Here is an 18,488-nt window from a genome sequence, read left to right as displayed (position 1 = left end):
TTGGTCCCCTAGAAATGGCTCATTGTTCTGTGGCGTTTATAGAACTTTCAGTCCTGGTGGCAAAATCCCCCTCTTGATTTACTTGAGCAGCTCTTCCCAGGCTGCAGCTGTGGTCAATCCTTAACCCTGTCATTCCAAGATAGCTTCCCCAGGGTTTGGGAAAGGGAGCCTGGACATTCCGATAGGAGCAGGGGAAGTCATCACCCACAAGGCTGTGCACCTACTGGGGACAAGGCATGAGGTTTGGATGCACATGGTTGGGAGGCCCATTGGTGGGGAGGCCGGTGGTCAGGGAGGCAAGTTGTCAAGGAGGCTCGATGTCAGGGAGGTGGTTTTCCAGGGAGAAACGCAGCTCAGCATGTACTCTAAAGGAGCAGGTCACTGGCCAGTCTCTTTAGGATGGAGGTACCCAGGCATGAAAGAGGCTCATGGTACAAAGTCCCTGTGCCAGATACTCAGGAAGCAGGCCAGGCACTGAGGCACCATTGGCTCTCCATACCGTGGGCATGCAAAGCCCTTAATGGCCTATCCTAAAGGAATAGGTGTGCCTAAAGGGTGGGCTGCACTTTGTCACAGCACTGTCTCCTTTTATTTGAAGAATGCCATACTGTGCTTCTTTACAATTCAAGTCAGCAATGTGACGCAGAGTCTCAATGTGGCTGGAGTCTCAGCCCAGCACCACCCCTATGCCCCTACTTCTTTACTCTGCTGATACCCACAATAAGGGGCAGGTGGCTCAGAGTAGGGACAAGACCCCATCGTGGCTGTGGCTGACCCGGCTTTCAGGTCATGTTCCCGTTGGCTCCATCGTCCAATACTCATCCTTGTGCCAGGTTTCCACCTCCCTAACTCCCCCTCAATATACTCCCCAAGTTCCCACCTACCCCCCACTTGGAATCAGGGTGCTATAATTACTTAAGCCCAATCCTCTGTGCACAGTTCTCTCCAGGGGGACACATGGAAGGCAAGGCACAGACTTGCATCATGATGACCCTGGAAACAGCAGTCTCCCAGGGGGAGCTGAAGGAACTGGTGATGTTTAACCCAAGAGGACAAGTCTAAGTGGAGACATTGTAGCATCCTCAGCTGCGTGACATGCTCTTACTGCCAACAAGAGAGGATCGTTTTTCTATGCTGTTCCAGAGAACAGACCAGGTCCAAATCTGAAAGTTAGAAGGAAGCAGGTGTCAGTGCCACATCAGTAATTCCTGATATACAATTTAATCAATGGAACCACCTGGATACATGAAAGTCAGATGGGAAATGACCGTTTCATTCTGTAGAAAGGATTCCTAAATTGGGTGGGAAGTTAAACTGAATGGCGTCTGCCATCCCTCCCAATCATAACCTTCTAGAAGCGGCCTAGAACTTTCAGTGAGAGACAAGGTCTCCTGTGACGGCTTCACTGTCTACTTATCTTTGAATACTCAGTTCCACTGTAGCCTTTGAGGTGTGGGATGTCGTTTACGTGAGGAAAGAAATCTATTAGACAAGGAAGCACTGAGGTTCCCAGGCTTTCTCGGAATCCCCCAAGTGGCCTCATCACGTCTCCCAAATGGGACATGCGAGATAGACAGCACTGACATTTTAACAAGTGCTCTGAGCCCTTGGACATAAACAAACCCCGTGGCTGCTGTTTCCCCCATCCCTCAAGCATGAAATCATGGAATTTTAGAGATGGAAGAGGGCTGGAGGTCATTTCATCCCAGCTCCTACCCAGGGCGGGAATTCTCACCCTAACGACCCAACAGATGGTCCCCCAGCTTCGGCTCGAGCACTTTCAGGAAGGGCCTCACTGCTTTGCCAGGAGACTTAGCCCTTTCTGAGACAACTTAATCCATGCTGAGACAGTCCTGACTGTGAGCTGTTTCTTCCCCGTCCTGAGCCCCAAGTCTGCCTTTATTCGACTTGACTTCTGCCCTCAGCAGTAGGACAAAAATAAATCTGTTCTCTCATCCATATGACGACGTTTAAATTTTTAAAGACAGCCATTATCTCCATAGCACTCTCCCCCCAAGTCTTTTCTTCTCCATCTACACGTCTCAGGTCACCTCAAACGTTTCTCATACGGCATAGTTTCAGACCGCTCACCATCCCAGTCACCGTCTTCTACATATTTTCTATTTTACTAACGCTCCTTATGAAGAGTAACTCCTAGAACAAATAGTAAGTGTGGTCTGACCACTGCAGAGAACAGTGGAGCTATCACCTCCCTTGATCTACACACTATACCTTTGTTTGATTTTACTTTTGGAGGAAGATTGGCCCTGAGCTAACATTTGTTGCCAACATTCCTCTTTTTGCTTGAGGAAGATTGTCTCTGAGCTAATATCTGTGCCAATCTTCCTCTATTTTATGTGGGACGCCACCACAGCATGGCTTGATGAACAGTGCTAGGTCCACGCCCAGGATCAGAACCTGTGAACCCCAGGCCACCAAAGCGGAGCACACAAACATAACCACCACACCACCCGGCCAGCCCCTACACTATACCTTTATTAATGCAACCTAGAATAATATGTGTTTCATACCAAATGATCGACTGTTGTTGATCATATTAAGGTTCATGTTAAGGTTATTGTCAACTAAAACTACCGTCTTTTTTTATTTGATGCAGTTTGATATAGCTTAAAAGAAAGAAGTGGATTTAAAAGTGGTCCTATAAATTATTAAAAGATTCAAATCCTGCCTCCTCCTTCATTAATAATAGACAGATAGAACTAGTTAAGAGACTAGGGCCCTAGCAAAGGTTATGAGTGACAGACTAAGGTAATTGAACCCAAAGATGATTAAATCCAAAGGTGACATGTGTCTTGATGGTCCAGGGCCCCAGCCCTTGTAGCCTCCTCTTCCAGCACAATCCAGGGCATGGAAGGACTCTTCTTGGGAATAATGCAAGCTTTGTCTCCCTTACTCTACCTATGTTTTTTTAGCTTGCCACATGCTTCTGAGGCCAAGTCTTCCTCCCGCCAGTCAGAAACTCACGTGTGGTTTTTGTGTCTTTCACAGGTCGCCTGAAGGAAGAAATCACCCAGCGGCATATGCAGCAGGTGGCTCTAGGTGGGTACAAAGTGGAGCTGTAGGAAGAAGAGAAGGTGATACAAGCTGGTCTGGTCTTGGGAGCCCACACCCCCCTGACAGATAACCCATCCAACCCTTGGGAGGTTCAGGAGGGCAAGGTTTGCTGTCAGGGCAGCTTCTTTGGCTGCCCCTCCTCTCTGGGGCCAGTGTCGCCACCTGTGTGCTTGCTCCTGGCTGTTGGCCCCAGCCACCCACCCTCCCAGCTGCTGCCTCATCCTCCTGCCCTTTTCCACCCCACACTCCAAACTAAGTTCACTCTGTGTCCCAGCTCCTCAGGGTCCTACTCTGAGCTCTCTAGAGCCACTACTAACTAATCCTAGGAGTATCAGACGATGAAAATAGCCACCATTTGCAGAACCAGCTCTATGCACGATATGTGCGCTGTTTCCTTTCATCCTCGCGACAGCTCTAAGAGGGAAGTGCGTTGTCCCAAAGAAGGTGATTCAGTGACTTCCCAAGGTCCCATGGCTAGCAAGTGTTGAAACTAGGATTTGAATCCAGTTCTCTGAGTCCAAACTTGATGGTCTTAGTCCCATGCTATTTACTGCCGACAACAATGATAGTCATACTTCAGTGTGTTAATAATGCAAATGCTAAACCAACACAGTGATTTTCTGGGGGACCCTTGCACCTTGTAAGCAGTGGACAGAGCAGAGTATGTTCCCTTTTGATATGTGACCCAAGGAAGTCACCCGAGGGGAGTGTGCGGCTCCCGGGAAGGCTGATGGAGCAGGCGTCCCGGGCAGGGGCAGCTGGCTTCCTCTCCAGCGAGCCTGGGACCGAGCAGTTACAGAGCTTTGATTAAATCAGCAATACGTGCATTCCAAACAAAGGGGTCCCTTGAGATGGCCAGGCCCCTGGAGTGACCTGTAATTGGAGAAATCCAGCACCCAGGACCTCTGTGGGGAAATGGAGCAGAGCTCCAACGTCAAGAGGATGACCCATTTGACCCTAGCCACTTCAATTATTAGGAAAGTTGGTTGTTTAGTTTCAGTAATAGTAATGATCATATCAAATAGCTGTTGATTGCCTCAGAGACATTGAACAAGGAAGCCTAAGACACACTGACTGGAGCTTGAGCAGCCTAGTGTTGGCCCCAGGACGCAGGAGTCAGGTAAATGCACCAGGCCCACCCTCGCATTGCCAGAGACCTGGGCAGGGACTCGGAGCTAAGACTCTGCCAAGCGCTTTCTCCAATAAGGAGCCAGGGCTCCCCGGGGCCGTAACTCATGCGGCCGGGCTTGGGAAGGGTGCAATGACCTCTGTTGGGAGGCTGTGCTGAGGTGACCTTCTGGGCATCCTGGCAAGCCCCTGACTGGAGCCATGGCTAAGAGCTGCCACCAGCCGTGCAATGTTTGGCCTCTTCTCCAGTCTTCATGATGCTGCTCGGATAGAAACAGTGATGTGGAAAATTCCACTCAAATAACCCCAGGGGCAATTTTCCTCTAGGGCCTGGGAAGCCATTTCCAAGGCTTTCAGGACAAGAGGTGCCCCATCTTCTTTGCCCCGCAGTCCCTGACCCTCCTGGGCCCTTGAAAAACTCCTGCATGTCTCCAACCGCAGACTTCTCCGTAATTCCGCCGCACATCTCTCTGGGAGCCCTCTTCTGAGTTACAGCAGGAGTCAGGTTCCGCAGGGCCCAGCTTTGCCTGAAGTAATCAGCAGACTTCAAATGGAAAGCACTTTGCCTGGAAGGCTAATTAAGAGCATTTGAAATACCTATTTATTTTAAAAGCATGCTATCCCAATTAGAGAAGTGTTAACATCTCCCAGCTGCCATTTTGAGACTAAACGCCATGCTGCTGAACAGACTCCTTGGGAGCTTCTCTGAGGGAGATTTGGCACCACCAGTGCTCGTGTGTCCCAGTGACCACCTTTCTGAAGGGAACTCTTCTCATTGAGAGAAACCTCCCAACCCAACAGATTGTTTCTAGAGCCATTTCCTGCCTTAACCCTCGCCCTTCAGACTCACGCTGGGGCTGAAGTCTAGGACCCATGGCTCCCTTAAGACTCATAGCAACTCCCTCGGTGCATTTGGCTTCCTGACCTGTAATCTGGGCTTCCCATGGAGGAATGGAGCAGCGACTACGACTGCTCTGGCCCTTCCATTTCTCTGGGTTTGGTCTGTGTTGTGTTCCCTCCCTGCTTTCTGTTCTGTTTTCTTGTCTCCTTCTCTTACTTTCCCTCACCCTCCATTTTAAGTATTCCCTTGGGTATTGCTTCTTTCTTTTGCCTTCATGTTCCTAAGTTTCCATGGAAGTGTAGGTGGGGCTGGTTGTTTTGGGGGAGTGGAGAGAGAGTAATAAGCAAGTCTGAGCAGAGAGGTTTTCTCCTATTTTGCATAAGAATATGTCTGTATATATGGGTAGACATATGCCCAAGATAATTTGTGTAAAGGCAGTCTCATAGCCTAAAGGAACAAAGAGTTAGTGGTGACGTGAGGGCGCCATCTGGAAGAGACTGTAGATTGATGAAGGGAAGCCAGGCCCAGTGATGTGCTGGAGCCAGCTCGTTCCACATCACGGGAGTGATGGTCACCATTTCAGAAATATTTAAGGAAAAATTAAATTATGTACACTTACAATTGAAAAAAATTGCATTTAGGAACAAAGGTAACAAATACTCAAAATTCATCACTTCCTAACCAACTTAGTGTATTTTACTATTATCTGTGCTCTCGGGGTTATTTACCTCTACTGTGTTTGCATAGTGGAAATACTATACATTGGTGTGCTTCCGGGCATCTCTTCCCAGTCTCACGTCCGGTGACGACGCACTGACAGCTTGAATTCAGCTGGGGTGGGAGTATTTACGCCAAGGAAATTGACAAACGGTATAAATCGGGGCTTTTTTTCCCTGGAGAGGTGGTTATTAAACATTTACCAACACACAGTCAGATGCCCATGGAGAGGCCAGGTTTTGTGCATGTGTGTGTGTGCGCTCTTATGAACACCTCTTCTCCCCTTCCTGGCTGAAAATCCAGATTGCGGTTCTCTCTTCGTTTACTGCCTACCCACGAAGCCTGGGCCTATTGAAAGTCATTGAACAGGGAAACCAACAAAAACAGAGTGGGGCAGGAAAAGCCTTGGGCCCAGTGTGCCCCCTAGATGTGACGGCCAGAGCTGGTGGGGGTCCTTTAAGAGAAATATTAGTGACCAGTGCTGAGAACATCATCAACAAACAAAAGTTACCCATGGACTTGCGGTGAGGCCAACTCCCTCACACTCTTTCAGGAATCAGTAAAACAAGGTTATTTTTAAGTAGGCATCATTTGGAAGTGACACTAATTGAACCAGATTCAGCTGGCTGAGTTGAGAGTGCTGTGCTGGATTCAGCTGTGTGTGTTTTTCCCACTTTATGGTTATGGCGCTAGCTACCCTAAATGGTGCCATGTTGTCGATAATGCAGATAGGACTACTCAGCAACCGTTCCCAGAGTACCGTGTGCCGGGATGATTCTAAGCTCGTATGTGTGTTTTCTTCTTTGACGCTCCTAAAATCGCCATGAGGTAGAGACACTATCGTCCTCACTTTAGAGTTCAGGCCCAAAGTGGTTAAGTGAACCTGCCTGGCTTTGCTCAGCTGAGGATGCAAAAGCAGACAGCCTGGCTCCAGCGCCGGAGCTGTAACCACCACACTGCACTGCCCTCAGCCCGGCACCGGGCATCCTGGAGTCCACAGAGGGACAGAGATCAATGCCTGCCCTCCAAGAGTTTCCGCCCCGCCAGCATGAGGGCACATGTACATGAAGAGATGACTCTATCTGATTTCAGAGTTAGAAACGTATTATTCCACTCACGGCCCTCTTCCCACTGCAGCCCCAAACCAGTTCACCCTTGACCTCCTCCATGAGGCCTTCCCTGGCCCTTCTCCCCGAGTCTGCTTTGTCCTCCAGCCCCATGCACCTCTGCCGGAGCACCAACCTTGTGCTGTAATTATTTGTTTCCATAGCTCTTCTCCATGCTACAGTAGGAGCTCCCAGGAAGCTGGGGGCCATCAAATGAATCTTTGTACCCCCAGCAGACAGCACACACAATAAATGAGCCAAATCAATACCTCCGCAGATGACTGCCAGGCTCACACATCTCGCGAAAGTATAGTGAGACGTTTGAACATAAAATGAAATAAGTCCATTTAAAAGAAGCTGAAGGAGTAAATGCTTTTGGACCCCACAGCTGAGCAGATTACAACACACAGGCAGTAAATTTGACTCTTATCTAGCCACCAGCAGAAAGAGAAGCCCTCAGAGCTACAGTTTGCGCTTTCTGACAACAGGAAGTGTACTAATTTATCTGCAGAAATAGAATTTCTTCCTGGAACTAAACACAACCCAGAATTTATGGTGCAGACCCTTGTATAAAGGACACTGAGTGACATAGTGAACGATGTCTTTAACTGCAGTTTCACCAAAGACATGGAAGTGTTCCACCAGATGATCTTGTGTGGACCCTCCACAAAAGCAGGAGGCCTGACGTGAAAGCGTAGCTCCCTGGAAGCGTCCGTGTGAGCTGTGCTCCGGGTCCTCTGCTTCCTGATGGCCACACAGAGCAGGCACAAAGCCAGGGAAAGCCCGCCCCAGGGCCATGGGCTGTGGCCTCTCTCTCAAGTGTCTCTTCTGAGCGATACTTGATCAGAGACTGGCTCTCGTTCAGCTCACAATCCAACTTCTACCAAGGGCCTGTGATTAAAACGTAAAAGACACGTCGCACCACCAAGCAGCATGTGAAACGTGTCAGGTGAGGGGGACAGGTTGTCAGAGCTTTGGGAACCTACCAGAACAAGTAGAACCTGAGGGTTGTCACCAAGGTCACGGGCCTGGGCTGAGCCTTGAAGAATGGGCAGGATTCGGAATCTCAGAGGAGAGTCAGGGGGTAGTTGTGTGTGGGGTGTGTGTGTTGTGTGTGACATGTGTGTATGTGGTGTGTATGTGTGTGTGGTATGTGTGTGTGGTGTGGGGATGTGTGTTGTGTGTGTGTGGTATGTGTGTGTTGCGTGTGTTTGGTATGTGTGTGGCGTGCATGTATGTGGTATGTGTGTATTGCGTGTGTGGTATGTGTGTGGTGTGCATGTATGTGGTATGGGTGTGTTGCGTGTCTTTGGGTTGTGTGTGTGGTATGTGGGGGGTGCATCGGGGGGTGTATATGTGTGTGCGGTATGTGCTTGTTTCTGTATGTGGGGCAGGGAGGGGGAGGATGACTTTCTTGGGGAGTTGCTCTGAGGTGGACTGGATGAGGGAAAGGCTAAAATGGTGAGTTAGGCCATTTAGCTGAGAGCCTTGAATCTGAGCATTTATCTTACAGGCAGCTGAGCCACTGAACACTTTTGAGCAAGGAAGTCCTGGTCAAAGAGGCCTTTTAGGAAAAGAAAGCCCCCAGGCAGCAACTCGAGTTCCATGGCATTTGCTAACTGACTGAGGAGTCAATAATCTGTACTCCACCCCACCCCCCTCCCACCCAGGCCTTCGCCTTGCCCCTGCGCTGGGCTGTTCTTCTGGGTACACACGCTTCCAGCCCAAGCCCAGGCTACCCCAGGGAGACCCACACTGACCACATATCGTGTGGACCCCACCTGGCCCCTTGGGAGTAGGTGGTCAGTCAGTTATTCTGTTCTGTGGTAAATGGAAGTGAGGAGATCACTGCCCTTGAGGAGCTCACAGATGTGCCCCACACAGCGCTCCACATTGGATGACACCACAGCTTTCTTGCATTTATCCCTTGACCCAACTTCTGTGAAAACATAACCTACTAGAACATTCCATCGCCTCTACTTGTGGGTATGTTTTTCATATACTGTCACAGAAGATAGCAATAATAATGATTAATAAATTTTTTAAAAATCCACAAACATGACATTAGCACGTTCCAAAAGGCATTGTTGATTGCCCCCAAAACTCTAGCCTCTTGAATACTAGTCCTCCCTTCCCTTCCCCCATCCCTCTCACCACCCCAGGAGCAAAGACCCCTTGAACAGAAGCAGTGTCCAAGAGCAGCCCACTGTGGCTGCAATGCCCTGTGGGGCCCTTGGGTTGCCACTGGTGGAGTGTACTACCTGACCCTGACAATCGGGCAGTGACAGCTCCAAATCCCCAGCAGGGGCCTTAGGAGGACTGGGAAAGGCACCAAAGCTGAAGGCTCCCTATTCCCCGCCCCGCCCACCCCCCCCACGTTGTTCCAGCGTCGAGGCCTCTGAGGAGCTCTTTTCTCCCCAACAGAATTCCTACAGTGACCTCTTGTGGCATCTCTGCTCTTCTCCAAAGAGAGGCCCCTGCTGTTGCTACTTTCTCCCATTTGGTGTAAAATTGTTTCAGACTGAGCCTTGAGATGCTTTTTGGAATTCTGCACCTGGGGACAACAAATCTGAGAGAAAGCCAAAGGCCAGACTATCACCCATTTATCCAACAGACTCCGCTGAGAACCTAGTATGATCGAGACAGAATGTGAAACCAGGAATTCCAGGGAGAGGAACCACCGATTGAGACAGAACTGGAGGGGACCCGCCAGCATCATCTAGCCCAGTGGTTTTCAAAATGGGCTCTGTGGGACCTTGGTGTTCTGCACAGCCCTGTAGGGACCATAAAGTGAAGGTGAGGGGAGCCAGTGTGCAAGCAGCAGGGCCCCAGGATTTTCACCCACCCAGATTCAACAAAAGCCACTGCTATTTCTCTTTTTGCCATTCAGCCTTTGTTTGAAGAAAGGGTTCTACAACTTAACACATCTTCCTCCCTCCTAACCTTGTGGCTTATTTAAGACATTTCCCAAGGCAGATGGTCCCAGCTTCCCTTCCCCAGAGCTGTCACTTCCTCTGGGCTCACAGAGAATGCATGCCTCTGTGAGAGAACTTAGCACATTGTGTAAGTTCTACATTGTATCTACATTGAGACTACCTTGTATCACACTGTAGTCTCTTATCTGTCTGCCCTAATGGATGGAGTAACTATTTCCCCAACCCTGAGCGCAGTGATCTGCACACAGTAGGTCCTCTGTAAATGTTTGTTGAATCAATCAGTGATATCTAAGGGATCAAATTTTTGCCTTAAATGTGCCCCAGGCACCAGCTAAGGGGCTCTGTGCCTAGGTTCCAACATCTGTAAAATGGGGTGATTGGACCAAATGATATTCTGTACCCAGGACCCAGGATATTCAATCCTGAGACTTAGCTGACATCTGCTGATTGCTTGTTGAATGAACATATGAATCTAACATGCCTCCGCCCTCAAGTGCCATGATTTTACCTCTTTGTGAACGCAGACTTCCTTAAGATGCACAGGAAACACTCACAGCCTTGGTGAGGAGACATGTGAGGGCTGGGATGGATTAGAGATGTTTTCATTCTCTCGAAAATGAATGACCAAAATGCCAACCCCTTGGAGAAAAGCAGAATGTAAATAAAGCAGCTGTCCCAAAGGCTGAGATAGCGTCTCAGTTGATTCCAAAAGGACGCAGGTGGCTCTGTAAGACCAGTGATAAAGTCTCACCATTATTCCAATCCACAGTTCTTGTGATGATACAACCAGCTTCAGTGACACAGGGTCCTTGGCCAAATTTCCAGGCTCAAGATGGAGGCTGGGACTGAGGAGGAGTTCCCACCCCCATTTCCCTGTCCAGTTCCCAATTGCCAAGGCTCCAGACCCTTTGAGTCGTTCCAGATTCCCTTGCCAGTCCTTCCAGAGAACAGAGGAGGCTCTGGGCATGGGCCCTGGTTCCGGTCTTGAACTGCAACTATAGTTTACTAAAAAGAGCACTTGCCTTCATATCAGGAGAGCCCTGCTTGAATCGTGCCTCTACCATTTGCTGGTCAGGTGACCTCAGTCTATTAACCTTCCTGAATTTCCATTTCCTTGTCCGTGAGAGGAAAACATCTACTCCACAGGGCTGCACCAAGTGTCGAGCGAGGTATATGTGATGGAGCCGAGGACAGAGTAGATGCTCAGTGAATCATCATGGACTCTGACTCTGAGTGCCAGGAACCAAACAAACCAAATGCACAGGCAGCGGGCACAGCCCCCGGCCACAGAGCCTGCCACAGTCTGGGCCACCAGCACCAATTGGCATAACTGGTGGAGGTCACCACAGTCCCACAGTCACCACCTCTCTCAGCCAATTTGCTCACAGGCACTATTAACCACTCTTCTGTGCAAAAGTACAACCAAACCCCAGGAGGGGGCTGTCTGTTGCTTTGAGCACTTGATCACTGATGTGACCTACAACCAGTGGCCAGCAACATTTTTGTCATGGTGCAAATCTGTGCTCCTTCAAATGAATTAGGCATTTGACCAATGTCTTAGTGCGGGCTTCTAATACAAATTGCCATAGACTGTGTGGCTGATAAACAACAAAAATTTATTTTCTCACAGTCTGGAGTCTGGAAGCCTGAGATCAGGGTGCCAGCATGGTTGGCTTCTGGTAAGAACCCTCTCCTGGGTTGCAGACTGTTGGCTTCTCGCTGTGTCCTTACATGATGGAAAAGGAGTGGGCTAGCTCTCTGGCCTCTTCTTATAAGGGCTCTAATCCCATTGGTAAGGGCCTCACCCTCGGGACCTAATCACCTCCTAAGGGCCCCACCTCTGAACACCATCCCAGTGGGGATTCAATTCCAACATATTAATTTTGAAGGGACACCAACATTCAGTCCATAACAATCCAACATATAGAAGACAAAATTCTAGCCTCTGCATTTCTAGACTAAAATGCATTGTGGCTGGCCCCTCCACCTGTCCTCTCCCATGGTCAAACTCACCCTTTGGGCTTGACAAATCTCAGCCTAGGAAAGGTCTTGCTGTTTCCTAGGGACAATTCTGTTGCGTGTACAATGAGCTTGGCAAGACCTTTCCATTTCCCCAAAGAAGTTAATGATGAGTTTGGGGAAGACCTACCAACAGGAAACCAGGGCTGTCTGTGCTCAGACACAGTGGGTGCTGTGTGTCCAGACAACCAGCAGAAAGAAAGCTTTAAGTGGTGTTTTGAAAATACCGGTGTCTGTCCGGGAAACCACGAGGGAGCTGTCGTAGGGAGCCAGGGGCCCACCCAAGATGGGCGTATGTAGGAGTACTTCAGGGCAGAGCTGTGGGCAGGAGACCCACAGAACAGAGCAGAGAACTTTCCATTCAAAAAAGGATAATAGAACAAGGAGAAGTGAATTGTATAGTTAAAGTCCACGAACAACCATTTGAGGATGATTCTGGCAATATCTGGTAAAGCTGAACTTCTGCATATCCCATAAGCCAGCAATTCCATTCCTAGGAATACACACTGAGAAGGTGTCACGTAGATGTCAAGAAGGTGTTCATCGCAGCATTGTTCTCATCATAGCAAACAGTCAAACAAACAAAAACAGGAGAGACAAGCCAAATGTCCCCCAGTTGGGGGATGGGTAAATGAGCCATAGCTGTGATATGGTCACATGGTGGAACACCTTAGAGAATTTTAAATAAATTAACTAGATCTACATGTAGCAATGTGAATAAATCTCAAAAACACAGTGGTGATGGAAAGAGTACATTGCTGAAGGATATAAATGGAATGATACCATTCGTGTAAATTCTTTCAATGCTTTTCGAAACTTTCAATACAATCTATTGGGGGAGGGGAGCGGGAGCTTTGTTTTATTGTGAAAGATAACAAAAATGTGGAAAAATGCATAAACCGTACATGTACAGTTATGCAGTCCAACAAATATTTATAAAGAGCACACCTATACCACCTCCCTTAGGTCAAGAAATAGTGAGGTTCTGTTTAAGGGACATTAAAGACACAGAGGGAGACTATGAAGGCACAAAGGGAAGGCCGTGCAACACTGTCAGGATGGTGCTCTCCTGGGGAGAGAGGAGAGTGGGCTGGGGAGGGCACAAAGGAGGCTTCTACCAACTTTGTAATGTTCTAGTTCAAAAGAACACCAAACACTGGAGCAACTGTGGCTAACTATTTAGATTTTTTTCAAAATACGGAGGTGGTATGTGGGTGTTATTTATATCATTCTCTGAACTTTTCTTGTCTTTGGAAATGTTTTGTAATAATTTCCAGAACTGTATGAAGGATTAGATTCCAAGGATTCGGAGATCAAACAAAAATTACTGTTTGGTGGAATCCTTGTGATAGTAGAAGCAGTAGTAAAAGGCAGATCCCAATTCAATTCTGACGATTTCAATTTCCCTCACTTCCTCTCACGTCAGGATCGTTTCACTTAAAGATGAGAACAGAAAATTTACCACTTCTTGTTTTCTTTTCTGAGTGCCTCGTATTCTCCAGCAGGGACTAGATGGCTGAAGACGGTGGCCTGACGCACTGAGTGATATCGAGCACTGTGGGGGGTGCTCTGAAGGCCCCCTTGTGTTTCTCTTCCTCTGTCTCCTTAAATCCTCACGGGAGGGCGGTTCTCCCTCTGCCCCTGGGTGGATATTGGGCAGCTCAGCTAATTGCAAACAAAACGAAATGCATTGGTTATTTCATATTGTAACTACAGTCTCAATAATTCAAATTTTACTCAAAGTTAAGATTTCTCTCCCTTTCCTCCCACTAAGGCCCACTGCCAGGAGGAAAAGGATATGGTCAGCTCCCTCTCTCTCTCTCTCTCTCACTCCCTCCCTCCCTCCCTCAGGCTGCTAAGCTCAGTTTCCCCAAGAAGGAGCTGGAGCGAAAAGGGAGGGGGAGGAAAGGCAGCTGGCACAGATCTCCCTGGACTGGCATTCTTGTAATGGCTTTGTGCTCTCTGGGCCTGGCAGGTGTTCAAAGCTTACATTTAGGGTACATCTTCCTCATTTGGGGTATTTTCCTGGGTCGTTGGAGGTCCCTCACCAGCAGGTCCCTTGACCTGAGGGGATGCACCTTGTTGGGACAGTTGCTTACCCACTTTGAGCCTGTGTGGGTCAGGGTCCAAACAGGAAGCAGATGGCAGTACCTAAAACAGGCATTGTGAAGAGAGTTGAAGAAAGGCCATTGACAAAGGTGTGAGCAATGTAGAGAAACCCCAAGGGAGACCGCAGCAGCCTGGAGGGAGTCACAGCAGTGAGGCAGGAAGCATTGCCACCCCTAAGCCTGAGGAGGCAGGAGGAGTGGCAGTTACTGGAACCGGAAGGCAGAAAGGGCTGTGCAGGAAGGCCCTGTCTGTCTGATGGGAGCTGTGACCTCCAGTCAAGCGATGCCTCCGGCTCATGGCCCCTCCAGAGATGTCTGGGGAAAGAACTACTCAGCCTCTCTCTCTTCCCACCCTCCAGTCACTTGTCCACGTTCCCCATTGGCTGAACCCAGCCAGAAGGCAGAGGGTAAGGAAGCCGATTATTCTAGCAGCCAGCATCCTGGGGCAAGAAGCAGAGGAGGAGAAGGGAGTGGAGGGTGGCTTTGGAGGAGCAAACGGAATGCGGAATAGGTCCAGCGCACAGCCCCCAGGCATCCTGTGGTCCACTGACTGCCAGGGTTCTTCCTACCAAGGTCCCATTGCCCCTCTAGGTACCCTATTAAAAAAGATCTAAGTCTTAAGTGGTGTGCTTAAGGTCTAAGTGGTGTGCTTAGACCCTCTAAGTGTGCATCTCTTCCCAGCTCCAAATTCAGGAACAACATGTTGGTAGCTTGAAATCAGCCATGATGGAAGCATTTACACCATAGAAACCGGCAAACACTATAAGTCAGGGTTGTCATTGTGGAGAGCTGGCTGTTAAACAGTTACCAGCACACCACTGATCTAAAGGGACCCTAACCTGGCTCTCTTCCGTGTTTGTCGCCCATGTAGGAGAGCAGCAGCAGCTCCTTGCTCTTGCTCCTAGCTCGTCATCAGCCCGTGCCCTACCCTCTAGAGTTCCTGAATGGGAATCAGATCTCTGTCCACTGTGCACGTGCACACACACACATACACATACACACACATACATATACCCATATAGCACACACACAACACACAACACACATGCACATTTCCAAGGATTCTTGTCAAGCTTTCTGAGTTCTCTCCTTCAAGCCCCCTCGCTACGTTTGAGGGAAGGAGAAGGACCCCCACATACATCACCCCCAGTAAAGAGGATAAGATGGGCTTAAGGCGAATTGTTAGCTCTCTCTTAAGAAATTCTCTTCAAAAATTTCTTGAGGCCCCTTTCTGACATCCATGTGGGCATTTTGGTTGTCTAGCCAGCTCCTGCCATCTTATTCTGCAAACATGCCAGTTCTACTCTGTGGTCTGTCTCAGAACTCACTTTTGACTCTCATACGTAATAAATTTTTGCCAAGTGAACAGATTGGCTTACAAACTGGCTAGGAGAAGATAAGCTTCCAAAAGTGGAGAGAGACAGTTTCATTAAGGATTCTCAACTCAACTCCTAAAAGTCCTGAAATTTCTCTTATAAGCCAGTCAGGAGAATCAACCAAACCTGACCAACCGTTGTCACCAGAGGTTTTTATGGGAGGAAGGCCCGTGCTCGCTCTTACAGGCATGAGAAACACCGCCGTCCCCGACAGGTGGGCCGTATCCTGAGAACACTCCAGACCAGCTGGTTCCAGTGTGACAAAGCTGTAAGTGGGTGTTAGGGATGCCAAGCTTCCTGCTAATTTCTCTCTGAAAAGCCACCAAGACAGGCAGGTGGTCACCAGTGGTTGGTGGGGCTGAAGTGACAGAGAATAGAATTACCGAGGGACCCGGCCTTGGAAAGAAACCCCGTGTTCTAAAAGGTGAGCAGGCATCTGAGGAGTGAGGAAGCCTCAGTGGGCTGGGAAGCAGGCAGGACAGACCCTACCCCAGAGGGTGGGGTGGGGGAGAGGTTCCGGGGCCTCGGTGGGAGGGTCACTGTGCCCGGCTCTGAGTGGCTGCAACCAGAAATGCTGCCCAGAAACCAAAAGATGGATCTGGGTTTGCAGCAGAAAGGACAGTGGAGAGGCAGGAGAGAGAGCTCCCGTTTGAGCAGAGGTGACCGCGGAAGGACCCCTGTGTCAAGCTGAAGCAGAGTGACGAGACTAGAAATGTCTTTCCTGTGGGTGCAGTATGCTCCTAGGGCTCCCTTATGTCGCCTGCAAGCCCACGTTGACCCTAATGCATGCCGACCCTCTGTGTGGTCCCGTCCTCCACAGGGAACACGTGGGGAAGAAGCAGCAAATGCGGAAGCAGAGAGGCCGCCATCCCAGGGGCGTGATCTTGGTCCAAGAGGCTGGCCGAGCAGCTGGGGAAGTTGCTCCAGCAGGAAGAGACGTGGCCAGCCCTCTATTAGGGGGCGTCTGGGCCTGAGTTTTCCCCGAAACGGGGCTACGGAACGATCCTGATTGTACTAAAGTCTGGCCATCCCTCCTCTCAGAGAGCAGCCCCTTCTCCCAGGGGGAAGACAGGGGCAGTGAGGGCGGGGCCTGTGGTTGTGGGTGTGAACAAGCCCAGAAATTATCAGTCACAGCCAGGGGTCCGCAGGGCATTCATCACGCCCTTAAGTCAGAGCCTGCCAGGGGCAGCTAAGGTGTTACACAAAATCAACACCAAAATGGATGGTGGCACTGAGCACCCGTCAGTGTGCGATTACTCCAGCTGACAATAAATTTAAGCCGTTAAACAGGAACTGGTCTGACTGGGAAGCTGGAATCTTTGCCCCTGAGCTGCTGACCATTGTGGTAATTGAGCTCCTGACACCATCCATCTCCATGAGAATAGGCACTTTGACTTCTCGAACAAGGTGAGGCCAGATGATCTATGGTTCCGTGAGACAGTTTAGCCCCAAGGAGGCCAGAGCGGGTGTTGAGCAAATGAATCATTAGCTGCACGGCTGAGGCAGCCAGCTGGAATGCCCCCCCCCCCTGCCCCCCGCCTCTGGTGGCTCGTCTGCCCTGGTAGAGACACATAACTCACGGCCTCCTCCCACACAGGGCACTGGCAGAGCCATGGCCATGTTGGGCCCCATGGCCTTTGCTCTCTGGAAGCCTCTGGAAGTCTAAAGGGCCCGTTTTGGCTTTGGTGCCTGGTTGGAAATTTCAGTATTGCCTTCCTTAGGACTCTGGCCCACTGTCAAGCAGATGGCACAGGCTGGCTCTGGCTGTTCTGGGGGCTGAACTTGCAGAGGGGCAGGCTCCAGTGGGTACCAACAGCTCCTCACACCCTCAGGCAGCTGCAGAGGCCAAGAGGGGTCAGGGTGCAGGCCGTGGATCCGTTAGTGAAGGGCAGTCGTCACAGGCCAGCCTCGGGAGAAACCGAGGCTTTCTCTCAGCTCCAGCCCCAGATCTGAAAGGCATTCATGGAAAAGAGCATCGCCTTCAAAGAGCAAGGACAAGTCAATACAGACTTCAGTGATCTGCCGCATGGCTTTCTTCATTGTTAGAATCGCTTACGGAGGGAAGAGCACCGGCTTTGAAGTCAGAGCTGGGTGCTGACCCCAGCTCTATTACCAGCAGTGTGATCCTGGGCAGATTACGTTCCCCGTCAGAACTGTTTCCCCATCTGCAGTGGGTGTTGTAAAGATTATAAAAGATCAGACACATCAGGTACCTGACCACGGAGCAGCCGTGCAGGGGTATCATTACCCAGATTTTATCCACCCTCTACAAGGGCCGTGTGCAGGCAGCTCCAGCCTCACAGAGAATGTGTCCTCCTTGCTACAGACCCCAGAGCCCCTTTTCTCTACAGTGGCTCCCACAGGTCTGGAAGGTGGGCAGGGGCAAAGGGACACGCTAGCTCCCGTATGCAATCATGTCTAAACCACTGTAGCTCCTGCCTTCTCAGTAACTCTGGCGTGGAGTACTTGTGTTGGAACTGGGCTCAAAGCCTTGAGCGGCGTTTCTTAACAAGAGGTATCATCAGCTTCACCAGGGGAAGCTCGCTGCAAATTCTGACCCAGTCGGTCTGGAGTGGGGCCCAGGGGTCTCTGGGCTTCTGCAAGCTCCCCCATTGAGGCTTGGGTACACCCTCAGTGAGAGCCATTGAACCAAAGAGATGAGATCCTGGACGTTTCAGACATCGAATACCAGTACAGAAGTGTTTGGACGGGTGGAGGGGGGTGTTTGAGGGGAGAGTATGGAGGAGTGGGAAGAGGTGTTACAGCGATCTTTCCAGTGCCCCCGACATCATGCCAGGTAGGAGGGGCCCACAGGAAGCTGGCATTCCCAGCAAGGGCCCTCTTGTCCTCATGCTGCCAGTTTCCAAACACCTGACACTTCAGAGGCAGGGTCAGCCTGGGCCTATGCGCGGCCTGCTGGAAGCCTCGTTACTATTTGACTGCTCAGGGCTTCCTCCGAGTGTGACATTCGGACCCCCAACCGCTGGAATGGAGCCCTTCTTTCCTGCTTTGGCATTGCTTTGGAGTGGCTGCCCACAGTGCGACCTCACAGGCCACTCAGGGCTGTGACCTCCTGTGCCCTGTCCCAGCCAGACTCCTGCGCTTGAAAGGAAGGCTCCCTGTGCCTCCTGTCAGGTGACTAGAGGTTCTGTCCCTGGCCACAGTCCCAGTGGGCACGGAGA

At 50.1% G+C, this 18,488-nt stretch overlaps 1 protein-coding gene across 6 annotated transcripts in view; it reads left to right on the top strand.

The window, feature by feature from the left end:
- The window catches only part of KIF6 (kinesin family member 6), a 371,498-nt gene that overhangs the window by 320,853 nt on the left and 32,157 nt on the right, over nucleotides 1-18,488 (top strand). For all 6 annotated transcript variants that reach the window (XM_070584535.1, XM_070584539.1, XM_070584537.1 and 3 more), the window contains one exon: nucleotides 3,010-3,060. In XM_070584535.1, coding sequence (XP_070440636.1) covers nucleotides 3,010-3,060 — 51 coding nt within the window. The remainder of the gene's footprint in view (nucleotides 1-3,009; nucleotides 3,061-18,488) is intronic.

The sequence above is a fragment of the Equus przewalskii genome, chromosome 19 (genome assembly GCF_037783145.1).
Source record: "Equus przewalskii isolate Varuska chromosome 19, EquPr2, whole genome shotgun sequence".
Taxonomy (NCBI): Eukaryota; Metazoa; Chordata; class Mammalia; order Perissodactyla; family Equidae; genus Equus; species Equus przewalskii.
This window is presented reverse-complemented; position numbering and strand designations above follow the sequence as displayed.